Below are 12,986 nucleotides of genomic sequence, written 5' to 3'. Positions count from 1 at the left end.
CATATAATCTAGTGTAAATCAGCGATTATTATCAACAGCGAGATTACTGCCAAATTTTACAGAGCTTGGGCTTATTTTGCTGATACGAACTGGGATTGCGCTCAAAGCTATATATTAGAGAATTAGCAGAAAATAGTGGCTATACATATAGCCTGGGATTTTAGGTAAATTGAATGAGAGAAAGTATAACAATATTTTCCGGACGCATGAATAACCAATGTCTTAGAAACCCATGCACCAGTGGTTTGAAAATTCCATTATCCTTTTCACCGAATGAGGGATATGTAATCTGAAGCGCTTTTTCCTTATCTTTCGTAAAAGGATAGCGATATATATATATATATATCCGTTTAATTCTCATTGGCTGGCATGAATACATTTATCTGAGGCAATGACGCTTTTTAAAGGACGGTGACAGATCTTTGGATCAGTATTCAGAGCCATTTTCGTAGAATACAGGACGTTTAATTTCTCGTTGTAACTTCAGTTGATTCAGATTGGCCATACAAAAGTAAGTAAGAATCCCAGTTTATGATTAGCAGAAAATTAGATTAGAGAATTAGCAGAAAATAGTGGCTATACATGTAGCCTGGGATTTTAGGTAAATTGAATGAGAGAAAGTATAACAATATTTTCCGGACGCATGAATAACCAATGTCTTAGAAACCCATGCACCAGTGGTTTGAAAATTCCATTATCCTTTTCACCGAATAAGGGATATGTAATCTGAAGCGCTTTTTCCTTATCTTTCGTAAAAGGATAGCGATATATATATATATCCGTTTAATTCTCATTGGCTGGCATGAATACATTTATCTGAGGCAATGACGCTTTTTAAAGGACGGTGACAGATCTTTGGATCAGTATTCAGAGCCATTTTCGTAGATACAGGACGTTTAATTTCTCGTTGTAACTTCAGTTGATTCAGATTGGCCATACAAAAGTAAGTAAGAATCCCAGTTTATGATACGTATTTCTGTTTCTCCAAAAGCGGAAACGGTACCTTTTCGAATCAGGAGTAAAGGACAAACCGTTGAAATTATATTTGCTACTTTAAACCAGTATATTGAAAACTGTTCAATCTTTACTATAGAAGAGTCCAAACATTGGCCTTCCTGAGTCTCATAAAACTATAAGCGAAGCATGGTTTTGTAACATTCGCTTGATTTAAATGTTTTTTTCCACTTCTGGTGCCATTTTTTACGAAGGGTTTTATTAAACTCGTTGAACGGTCGTTAATTTGATCAAGATCAGTGTGCCATTCACACGTGATTTGTAATTATTTCATAGTTTGTACCTTGGGAGAATATGATTTTGAAAATTTTCATCACGTCTCTAATATGCCTACGTGATTATCAATTTTATTATATGCTATATAATACTCGCGATGCTGACAGTCTGAGGAAAAATTTCTATTATGAAACTGCGTGATTCACCTAGCGGAAGTCAATTTTTGATAAACATTATGCTGGATATGACAGCTTCTCAACTAACGGTTGAAAATATTTTGTGTTTTCAATTTTAATAAATAGTCAGTTTTTTATGCCTAAAACTTTCGTTAGATGCTGAATATATTTCAATTATACCGATAATATTGCTTCGGATTGATATGAGTTGGTTAAAAGCGGGATTAACCGTGATTCACACTATATAATCAGATGCGTACAAAAAGCAAGTTGGACAGCAAAAGATGCGGTTTCATACCCTGCTTAAAATGTTTCCGAGTTAAAGTCATATTTCTAATTCATCAGAAGACCCCTTCATTATTGACCCTAATAAGCTCGTGATAGATACCACAGAAATGTCATTGTGGTTCAAAGCTTTGTTTATTTATATTTTCAAACAATTAACCATCAAAAGAATAATAAATGCACCAATTTAAATTGGTCGCATGGCATTTAATATGGAAACCCCAAAGTACAAGTTTTTATATATTCAACCGCGGCTTATTAATCACGATTGTACCGCTTTCTAAACTTCCAATGCTTGAAAAATTGTCGCCATACTCTACTGCAGACTCGGAACAGAACTTTAATCTTGTTATGTACACTTACATTGTATATTTTTATGTACTATTGAAGCAATGGATGTCCGAAATACGTACTACACGTTTTTCATCGTTCATGATAGTGAATTTGTGCCAGTAGAAATTTGTGAGGAAAATGAATTTAACAGCTGTGGAAAGGAATGCTTAAGTTGTAATCTTTTATATAATGGAATAATGAGCACATAATTATTACTCAAAACCATTCTCGTTGAGTACGTTCTGCATTCTCATTTTTTGTCAATAGTGTAAGAAGATTAAAATTTAACTTTCAGGTGTGGTTTGGAAGACGCGATGACTGCCCGTGAACTGTCAATGGTTTCAAAGGAGTCGATGGACACTCCGATCATCATTTTGGGCTCTGCGCGAAGGTTAAGAATGTTATCAGCATCATTCACTTTTGCTCAATTGGTCAGTATTCTTTGGTTTTAACGGTCTAAATTAAACTGAGTCACTGTTGGATTTGCTAAACTACGATTGAGATTGAACACAGTCAATTATTGTTGCGTCGAATAATATTAGGTGACGTTATGTGTTCAAATGGTTGTTTGTTTTTAGATACTAGGTATCATTTGCGTTGGGATGGCTTTGTGGGACATGAAGCTCAACTTTGCAGAGTTGTTATTCGCCAGTGGTGTGGGGCTTTTCAAAAAAATTTCGGATAGGCGCACCGGGATTTTGAGCTCGATATTGAAGTTCACGAGTCGATTCTCCTCCGCAGAATACGATCGTGTAACGGTAGATCAACTGAGTGGTCGGATTTTAGTAATTGCAATTACAACTTTCTTCGTCATTGCTACATACATCTTTCTCGTTTGGTACGCAGCATCTCTACTGAATGGGATAATAACACGAAATACACTCGTTAGCGTAAGTTTAAGAAGGATCCTTAATTATTATTGTATTGAATATCATCACAACACGAAGAGTCCTGCAATTAGTCATTTCTTATGAACCTTGGGATTCTCAAGGAATGAACTAAAACTAAAATAAAACGAAGAAGAAATTGAGTGAAGTATAATGAATGCATGATTGATTTAATCAGAATTCATTGTTTCAGGAGGTGGTCTATCAGTCAACCGGTTTCGCGTCACATTTTATAGCCTCATCGGTCCTTTTTGCGCAAATTGAGGATGTGGGAATTGAATACTACATGAATCGCATGATGATGTTGTATTTATCGGTAAGTTCTACGTTGGAATTCTCCAACTTGACAATCTACTAACGGTTGCAACGAGTCTCTCATAAACGTGTCAAATATACACCAGCTTCTTCTTGATGGTAATGTTCTCTAATTTCTGTTTTTAGATGATGATTATGGCCATCGCCATGCTGTATCTCTTGAGCTTTGGTTTAACTCTGTTGCTTTGCAGACAAGTTAAGTAATGCGGCCAAAATCTAATTCATGGACTTGCGGTGGATTTGCAATTCAGAGAACTTTTCATTGATTTCTACCGATACCTATATATTCGTAATATTGATATTCATTCAAATTCGAGACCCAAAATTATTTCTTTTTAATTGTAATTTGTCGAGATTTATTACCCAGAACATAAGTTAACTAGGAAATAGATTTAAGATGCGTGTACTTAGTTGGAATAAGTTGAAATAAAGAAGGAAACTTATGACATCACTGCGTTCGTTGTTTATACAATTGATAATTTTTGTACGGAATATTAGGGACACAGACAAATTACATGTATTTGGATAGCAAACATTGGATTAAAGAACTGTACTCTTGTATGTGCCAAGTGACGAGTCGCTTGAATGAAGAGTTATATAAGAGAAAATGCTATGCGAAGAAAAAAAAATATTCTCATTCTCAGTCTTCGGGCTGCGTAAAATACCTTCGCCAATTGTTAATTGTTCGTAACCGACCTCCGACTTTGTAAAAAAAATCGGCAATCTTAGTCTTCAAAATTGTGGGAGACGAATTTTTGGGGCAATTACTTTTTAATATTTTTCTTCGAGGAAATTTTTTTAATAATAATGTTTGAATAACTATATCGCTGATTCAAGATATTTCATATGCAGATCGAGAAAAGTGGAAAATAAATAAACATCAAAAGTGTTGAAATTACACCTGATATACACATGGGAACACTGATTTAGACAGGGTTGATTTTTCGGCGAAGTCGCTTGCATTGACAATGCAGAATCAACTCACTGCGTCATTGCTGATTGGCTACAAACTCGTTGAAATTTTGTATGGTTGAGTTATGTGATGTTCAGTGCATTGCCAACGTAATTGACCCTGCCGGAAAATTACTCGTCCTCGGACCACTGTGTGTACGTCGACAACTGCGAAAGTATTCATATTTATGAGAAATAATGAAAGATGTTTACGTCCTACGATCTTTTTGCTGCGTTTTATACGTTCCTGGGGGTTCAATTAGTAGAGAGAGGGTCATACAACTCGATTCTGGGACAAAAGATTTTTCGCCCAAAAAAAAAGTAAGGCTAACCCCTTTGCTTTTTTGGCGAAAATTTTCGCGATTTTGAAAAGTGCCGGAATAAATTCTTTCATGCACTATTCCGACGCAATTTTGCGAGAGAAATCGATTGGGCGCAGTCCGATTACGTTGCGAGCAACGGATCAAAAGTTGCAGCCAAAAAACCAAAGAATCTGTTTCGTCATTTTTTTTGCTGGTGATCTTTCCTGCGTATTTTTTCTGCCGTTGGTCCTACGCTCTTTTTGCTGCGTTTTCTACGTTCCAGGAGATCGAATTAGTGAGGACAGGGTCACACGAATCGATTCTGGGACGAAAGATTATTTGGTAAAAAAAAAGTAAGGCTAACCCTTTTTTGGCGAAAATTTTCGCGATTTTGAAAAATGCTGGAATAAATTCTTTGAATTTTTCTTAAAAATTTGGACAATTTTGAAAAATACTGGAATCAATTCTGTCATGTACTATCTCGATGTAATTTTGCGAGAGGAATTTTTTCCACTCACTCTCGACTCACTGAGAACAACGGATCAAAACTTGCTGCCAAAAAACTTAGCGAGATGGGGAAGGAAAATGAGAAAGTCGTAGCTGCAAAGTTTCTGTTTCAGTTCAGTTACAATTTATTCAATGTGCCTTAAATCTAGTACAAGTGTTCAAGTGTCAGTGTATGTTAGTTTAAAAAGTTGTCAAATAGTATTAAAATGAAAAATAAAGAGAATATGAGAAAAATCAATTGCAACATACAATAATTCAACCGGAATGCGAAAAATGTTATATAAATTATGTTTGTAGTCAGTAAGTATAATTCATGTTCTATCCTGCACATAAGTGCAATGTACCTCCTTAGGATACGATATGTATGATATTCTATCATTACTATTTCATGTAACCCATATTTGTATTTTCTCAGTTGTTGTTCCCAAGCTGTTATATGTATCATTTTTGCATTCCCAAGGGTCCAATTACCTAGTCCAGAAAGGGTCACACAAAGGGATTCTGAAATAAGAAACATTTTTATATTAAAACTAATTTATCTTGACCCTATTGCGCCGTAATTTTGCAAAGGAAACAGATTGCGCAGAGTTTTTACTTCCTGCGATAAGCATATCTAAAGTTACAGCCGAGAAATTAGCTAATTAGTAATTGTTTTGTTCCGAATTGCGTGATGTATTTAGTGAAATGGGTCGGTGAGATTTTTTTTCACGATATGTAAGAATGTTCGAAACTTCAGAAGTAGCTATTGTTCGTTTTCCAACTTATTTGGTTTCGGGAATGAGAAAGTTTATAGACGATCCTCACTTTGTTGGCACAGACCTTGCCTGCGTTGAATTTTATTTCACGGTGTTTTTGGTAGGTTATCTATGAAATTTTTCCAAGTAGTCCGGCAAATTTTAAAGAAGTCACAACGCAGAATAACCTCGCAACATCACGAGTCTTGAAGCATCTTCATGGGTGATGTGTAATGGTAGTCGATCTTTCAACCGTTGGAACGCCTCCCTGGCTTTTTTAGGAGTCAGCAGATAACTCGGCAACTTCAATGGACTTGTTAATTATTTATACACATAAATCAAGCCTCTAAAAAATATCGAATTTTAATGGAAAAATGCCTGTATTAAAATAAGAATAATAAAGATAATTAATGTGGCTAAACAGCTACCAAGGAAGTGGTTTTCTTGCATTACATTATAGCGGTTAGCAATTTTCGATAAGAAATCCCGATAACCGTTAATATAATAATTCATAATCGGACTGTTGCGTAAAACATTTTCTTTGCCGAATGCTTGTTCTGACCTGATATCATTCGATATTCATAAGTCCCGCTTAACTCTCACGATGTATCGATCTCAAATCGACATTACACATATCGATGATCGATAGGGATTATCGTAAATCAATACAAATCAATGTATCCTCACTTTCGCGCCAACCGGCCAAGCGTCAACACGATGCTTAAGGAATGTCACTAAATTGTAAGTTGAAATCTCCGAACATCTAATTTGATAATACCTGATCCTTTTCTTATAAATAATTTTCCCGTAAATCTCGCCTTGAATTTTTGTATTTTTATATCACATCAGCAATCGTTGCATATAATTTTTCACAGAACAGTTAAACTGTCGGTCAGACACATGTTCAAAAACGTATGTGTTCTCATATCATTACAAATTTAAACTAGTTTTATAAATGTATACAAACGCCAAATAATTCAAACAATTGTCTAGAAAAATTCTTGTTTTCATTTTGTTTGTAGTAGTCGGAAGATGATCGACTGCAGCCCGATCGAAACGTCGCAATAAATTATTGCTTAAGGGAAAAGAAAAAAAAACGTCTCTTTAATTGACCATCACTCGATGAAAATCAGCTATCATTAATCCTCCAACGGTCACTCACTTCAAAATAAGATATCTATATATTCATAATGTGATCTTTAGGTACAAATTCGAGACCCAGTGGTATCCCGTTTTCATTGTAATTTGTCGAGGTTCATTACATAGAACATACGTCAACTAGAAAATAGATTTAAAATGCGTAAACTTAGGTGGGATAGGTTGAAATCAAAGTGTAATTCATGACATCACCGCATTCGTTGTCTGTACAATTAATTATTTTTTATACGGAATATTATGAGCACAAGTAAATTATATATATATGTCAGATATACAAAGACAAATAAAGAGTATTACACAGTTTATTTAATTGTAAACCGCAGAGACACGAAAAAACACAACTTTATTCAAATCGTTTCAAAATCAATCTAAAAGAAGTAACTAAGTTAAACAAGAACAAAACAAATCCAACCGAAACAAGTTCCATCAACATCATACAACCGGTGATCAAAATGTAACAATGACACAATATGGTGATGCGACATATATATATATTTGAATAGCAAACATTAGATTTCCATACTGTACTTTTCCATGTGCCAAGCCCCGAGACACTCAAACAAAGGATATAAAGGTAAATTCCATTGGAAGATCGAGGATTATTCTCATCCTCAGTGTTAGGGTTACCTACAATATCATCTACATTCGTCAGTTTGAATTATTTTAACTCCGAGTCCATAAAGAAACATCATTATTAATTTTGACGAAACATTACTAGTCTTCGGCCTGAAATGTCGCGAGATTTACTGTAAAACAACTCGTAAATTGAAAAAACTTCATAATGAGGATTAGTATTGAATGTATGAAAGTATTTTTGTCGAAGAAAAAAAAGTTCCAAGTAGTTATTTCTATTCAGGAAAGCAGTCAGAAAATGGATCGACAGCCCTCTACGTCCAATATTGAATAGGGTCAATTTTAGAGTGTAAGCCCCCCCCCCCCCCAAGCTCATTGAAATTAACCCGACCTGATTTTGATATTATCATACCATGTACATAAACTGTGAAACTACCGTGATGGAATTTCATCACTTGACTTGGGGTTCTGTAAACTATTTGTTAATTTGAAATATCGCGTGAAAACTTTGTCATTATTTATATTTTCCAAAGCTTCTTGTAATCCTTGATTGCAGAAGTGCTTTCAAGAATGCAGGCAACCCAAGGTGCGCAACAAAATCATTTCGATAAAAATGGCTGCTCCGTAACGTAGGCAATATTATCAGCTAGTATGCGATCTAATGCCTGACACAATCGATGGTATTTGTTAATCGTATTAAAACATTGCAGCATCGTCAAAGCTGTTTGTGAGTTTGAGCTGTTAAATAATATCAGAATTGATTGTTCGTTAATTATTATCGAGGTTGTATTTGATAACAGAAATTGTTCGTAACTTGAATGCACTATAGATAATATAATTAGATTCAACGTGATCATTGCATTGAATTATGAAACATAATAATAGTTATTGAACTGTTGACTTTGCACACCGCAGTTTGCAGTGTGTGCATAATTTATGAAACGGGATTGCATGTTTCAATATCCACTTTAGTATCGGTATATCTACACACATCAGCGCGATCTTGTAGTAAGTACGGCTGGTTTAAACCGCGAGTTGACGATTAACGTAGCAGCACGTGATCGTGTTCTTTGAAAAACTGGTATACCTCGAAAACGAGAATTGTGAGAATCACATGCATTGCATAAGTTTAAACAGAAATACAAGGAAAACACTCCGGAATTAATGCAAGTATTCGAATAACGACTTTGATGAAGTTATTGTAAGTAAAATCACGCACTTCGCTTCCGTTCGACAGTTTTCTGATAAAAAAAAAAAAAAAACGCCTCAAACTGGAGTTACAAAAAATAAGTATTCGTTAAACGTTCTGACTCGAGACAATCTCATGCACTATGTTTGAAAAACAATTAAGCAAACACGTGTAATTAAGTGAGGTGAAAAAAAGCTCGTCGGTCGGAGAACGAATGCATACAGAAAACGAAGACTTGCAGGTGGGTCTTAGTGTCAAGGAGTTCTACCTGCCTACAGGGATCCTTGAAACACATTGTGCGGTGCAATATCTTTCAGGAGGGAAAGGCGAAAGGGAAAGAAAAGGGGAAAGAGCGATTTCTGCAATGTCGGAGGAAGTGTAGGCGTCAAATAATCCGTAGATAACACAGCGCGATAGATCGTTACCGATCGGTCGCCGAGGAGTCGATGCTGGATCTTCTGAGTCTCTGGAGTCTAATAACGGTCGCGAACTACGGCATGACGCATACTTCATACAACTCGGCTTTTAAATGCGTGACATGAGATCTTTGGTTGAGCTGATTGGTATTTCCCATGGTACCCAGGCGATCTCGATCATCACAATTGAAGTTCCACCCAGTCAGTGTGGCCAGCCTGGCGGTCAGTAGTCGGAGAATCAGCCAGACGCCTGCAGCCGACGACCGTCTTAAAACCAGTATTTCCTTGAGTGCCCTCCGCGTTCCTTCAGTTATTCGAAAGACGTCCACCGCGTTACTTGGAAGTCCTGTCGTGCCTGCCGGAGAGCTGCATCGCACAAAAGCTAGTAAGTGCATCGTGTGTAACAGAATAAGTGCACAAAGCTTATTCGGAATCAGACGTTGTTTAAAATCCCCGAATTCTACGTACATACTTGTATGATCTGTAGTATAGTACACTGGTAGAGCTTGGTTTAGGAAAAGTGCGAAAATATTTGCAAGATGCGAGGGAAATGGCGAGGCCTTGGATACTGCATCTCGTGTTGTTTGGAAGCTCCACCTATCGAGGCGTCGATGTTTTAGTACCGATAATATTTTTCTTTGTTTGCAGTTTCAAAGTTTTTCTCTTCGAGAACTTGTTACTCGGGTTCAACTTGCGTTGTACTTACAGCAAACCTTTGTACAGTTATTTGTCAGTGAGAGAGACTAGTTTATACGCAACTAATCAATAATTATTAATGGAATGCGAGCCCAGTGGCTGGACTGATTCATCGTTTGAAATTTGAAATATGCGCGCCTTTGTGATAAGAGGGAAGTGATATAAAGTTGACGCTACAGCGACACAATCAGTTGGAAGTGATACGTTCGAGTATAAGTTCTAAGCTAGCTAGTAAACGTCACGTATTGTATACGAGTATGTGCGGTAACTACCACTCTCAATTTTAATAGTTATTGTGTTAAAATCGACTACTTATTATTAAACAGTTTACGGCCCGCTGCTACAAACAATCGCGTTTTCCAGGCAAGTTCAAATTTGTAATATTTCTCCCGCCTTTTTTAAACTATACCATTGGATTGCATTGTCTGGCCGCGGTACGAACGAACGCAGAAGGAATGCCAGTGGCAAATATTGACGATCGTTTATAAACACGAACGAAATTTTCTACGACTTCGGGGAGTAAGAAAAAAAGTGATTAAAATGTGATAATGATATTCTATGCCAGCGGTACGTTCTTGAACTCTGGATTTATTAAGTTCACAAGTTAAATTTCTCATTACGTTTTACGGGCCGTGTCCCCAGGCTTGTAAAGTCCAGCCTTTGTGCAGCCTACTCCTCGATCACGTGTAAACGGTGAAGTTTGGTTTTCAGAATCCTAAAGCAACACACTTGTGTAATATTTGATAGGTTATATCGGTTGTTGTGACATTGTAAACGTCATAAAGCCGCGATGTAGATGAACATCTACGGTAATATCTGGCAAGAACTTCGTTACTCGGTTGCACAACGCAACGCTCATTTTGCTATCTTTCGAATTGACTCATTTCCATGCAAGTTACACATTTCGGTATCGTTACAGATCCTGTTACACTGTTTCTTATACTCATTTCATCAGTCTACACCATGTCTCGCTCAAGCAAAATGATACCAACAAAGACCGCCGGTTCCTCTCCAGTCCACATTTCGAGCATGGCGTGGAACTTTAAGATATTCGGAGCGATCCTCTTATTCGTTGAAATGGTGAGTATTTTTTCCTGATTTTATCTCAGTAAAATTGTTCTCCGCCATGACTAGGTCCAACATAATTTATCGTCAAAACTTGTACAGAGCGCAGTTATCTCTCTTTATGCGCCTACAACATTGTTATCTGTATGAGTAACCACTATCTGGCAAACCACACCTTTGCCTCGATGTACAAACTGCCGGTCCAGTGTCAATCATACAAGCTACGTCATTGCCCACGTGCAGATAGGAAAAAGTGTGTGGATCCTGCTAAGTGCGACTAAATACTAGATTTTTTCTTCGTTTTTCTCTGGTCAAATACGTAAATCACTTAGCGGCTTATGTGAACCTCCGATATTGCGCATCTAATTTCCGTATTGCCCAGTCACTTTCGTGCCTATCTACCGTTCGCTTTAACAAAAAAGTTGACCAAGTATGATGAGCAGCCTACCATATTAACAAATGCAAGTGTAAATTAAACTCGTATTGACGCGAAAAAAAAAAGAAAACAACATTGCATTTATTGCGGGTCGCGTTTCAACCTCAGCGAGGTATTTTTCACGTGAATAAGAAATCGACGTGCATATTAGAATCACTTTCAACACTCACTACAATTGTCCAGCACTATTTCACAGCGAACACACTACAAAGTATCGATATAAATAGTTTCGTGACGATTTTCACCTTGGAGGAATTCAATGTCAGTAGCAATTTCGAATTATAGAAAGTCATCACCGGCCACCCTTGAGACGGGTGGAGACTGATTAGCCCCGTGATTTGTTGCTAAAGGTGGTAGAGTTCTAACGGTATAAACGAAACGTTGAACCAAGCAAATTTAACGGTTTCTTGCAAGTCGCCTTAAGAAATCGGCTAATGAACGCTAAAATACAACTCCGCAAGGTGTATGATGCTAAATCGGGAGAAGTTTTCGGTAATCGTGAAGCTGTGGTTTTGAGCTGCTTAGAAAGTTAGAACAGGTTCACTGACAATCGATTTACGGTGATTTTCTGCAGGTGCTGGGGGTCGTCTCCTTATGGAAAGCCGGGTATGACCTGAACACCAACTTTCCGGAGGTGATAGTCATGAGCAGTAAGCAGATCATGGCACTGGTCATGAGGAATATTATGGCAAAATCGGCTGGCTATGACGAAGAGATGGTGAAACTCCTGGAGAAAAATCGCGATCATTCCCCAGTGGATCAGATCACTGGGCGCGTGTTCGTGGTTTCGGTGTCTGGAATCTTCATCCTTATATCTTTCGTTCTGTTCGCTTTGTCTCTCGCGTCCTTGATCACGAGATCGTTCAAACGAAGCGCACCTGTTTACGTGAGTATCCGAAGCAAAAAGAGAAATAAAATCAATTTCATTGGCCAGAAATCGGAACGGCAAGATAACATCAAAATCTCGTCTCTTCCCGACGGGATAATTTGTTGTTTTAGGAGATGATATGCCATTTGATAAGTTTTGGAGCGCACCTTTTGGCAGCCTTGGCCCTTAACATGCAAATCGGCATCCAGGGAGAAACTTTTGTTAATTCTGAAATGATGCGTAAAGTAGTGGTAAGTTTTAAAATGCAATGATTGTACAAAGAGCCGGAAGCGGTGACTGTATTATTTGTCTTTATTTTTTCAGTGGATCGTCATAGCGAACTCAACGCTGAATTTCGTCAGTGCCATCGTATCTCTGTTGTCTTGCAGGGAATTCATGATTACCGATAGAGAAACCACCGCCTGAACGGGATTTCCTATTTTCTATGCCCAGTCGTCATAATCAAGAACTACGAATACTAGTCACGAGCGAAGACCAAAGTCAATTTCGTAGTATAAATGCGAAAGAAGAAAAGAAAAACGAAAAAACGCAACGGCAACTGTAATCGATAATTTCGCTGAATCTTAATTTAATCGACGCCAGTATTAATTCAGCAATTAATGCTGAATCTTATAACGGGCTTTATTCGATGTATCATCGAGCTGCTTCAATAGCACAGTCTTGAGTCGATAATATTGAAGGACATTGTTATTTTTCTACTTTTATATTAAGCCTTTACAGCATCGTCCAGCTCGCCCATGTTCTTTCATTGTCGTTCTATTTTCGTACGAGTAAGTATGCAGCACGAGTATGTTAATGTTCAGACGAATTTAGTTGGAATATAAATGACGAAGAATATGTTTAA

The 12,986-nt window shown here is 37.2% G+C and overlaps 2 protein-coding genes and 1 long non-coding RNA gene across 9 annotated transcripts; all 3 read left to right on the top strand.

The window, feature by feature from the left end:
- Positions 1-419: 419 nt before the first annotated feature.
- LOC107219528 lies at positions 420-3,811 on the top strand. 2 transcript variants are annotated; one of them, XM_046731772.1, is made up of 5 exons: positions 420-511; positions 2,320-2,455; positions 2,603-2,914; positions 3,105-3,227; positions 3,353-3,811. In XM_046731772.1, exons 2-5 carry the CDS (start codon positions 2,339-2,341, stop codon positions 3,428-3,430), a joined length of 630 nt encoding a protein of 209 aa, XP_046587728.1. In that variant the 5' UTR covers positions 420-511; positions 2,320-2,338; the 3' UTR covers positions 3,431-3,811. The 2 variants fall into 2 exon arrangements, with proteins under 2 accessions (XP_046587728.1, XP_015513259.1); XM_015657773.2 differs by lacking the exon at positions 420-511 and adding an exon at positions 875-943 and having other exon boundaries at positions 3,353-3,774.
- Positions 3,812-6,414: 2,603 nt separating this feature from the next.
- Positions 6,415-6,850, top strand: LOC124292946. Its single transcript, XR_006902904.1, has 2 exons — positions 6,415-6,461; positions 6,743-6,850. It is a non-coding gene; the product is annotated as an uncharacterized LOC124292946 (long non-coding RNA).
- Positions 6,851-8,880: 2,030 nt separating this feature from the next.
- On the top strand, positions 8,881-12,986 carry LOC107219542. Of its 6 annotated transcripts, none has more exons than XM_046731768.1 (5): positions 8,881-9,441; positions 10,708-10,832; positions 11,828-12,139; positions 12,253-12,372; positions 12,446-12,986. In XM_046731768.1, the coding sequence occupies exons 1-5, from the start codon at positions 9,213-9,215 to the stop codon at positions 12,545-12,547; spliced, it is 888 nt and encodes a 295-aa protein (XP_046587724.1). In that variant the 5' UTR covers positions 8,881-9,212; the 3' UTR covers positions 12,548-12,986. The 6 variants fall into 6 exon arrangements, with proteins under 6 accessions (XP_046587724.1, XP_015513279.2, XP_046587726.1 ...); XM_015657793.2 differs by having other exon boundaries at positions 8,884-9,441; positions 10,672-10,832; XM_046731770.1 differs by lacking the exon at positions 8,881-9,441 and adding an exon at positions 9,995-10,016 and having other exon boundaries at positions 10,672-10,832.

This window comes from Neodiprion lecontei, chromosome 2 (assembly GCF_021901455.1).
Source record: "Neodiprion lecontei isolate iyNeoLeco1 chromosome 2, iyNeoLeco1.1, whole genome shotgun sequence".
Classification (NCBI taxonomy): Eukaryota; Metazoa; Arthropoda; class Insecta; order Hymenoptera; family Diprionidae; genus Neodiprion; species Neodiprion lecontei.
This window is presented reverse-complemented; position numbering and strand designations above follow the sequence as displayed.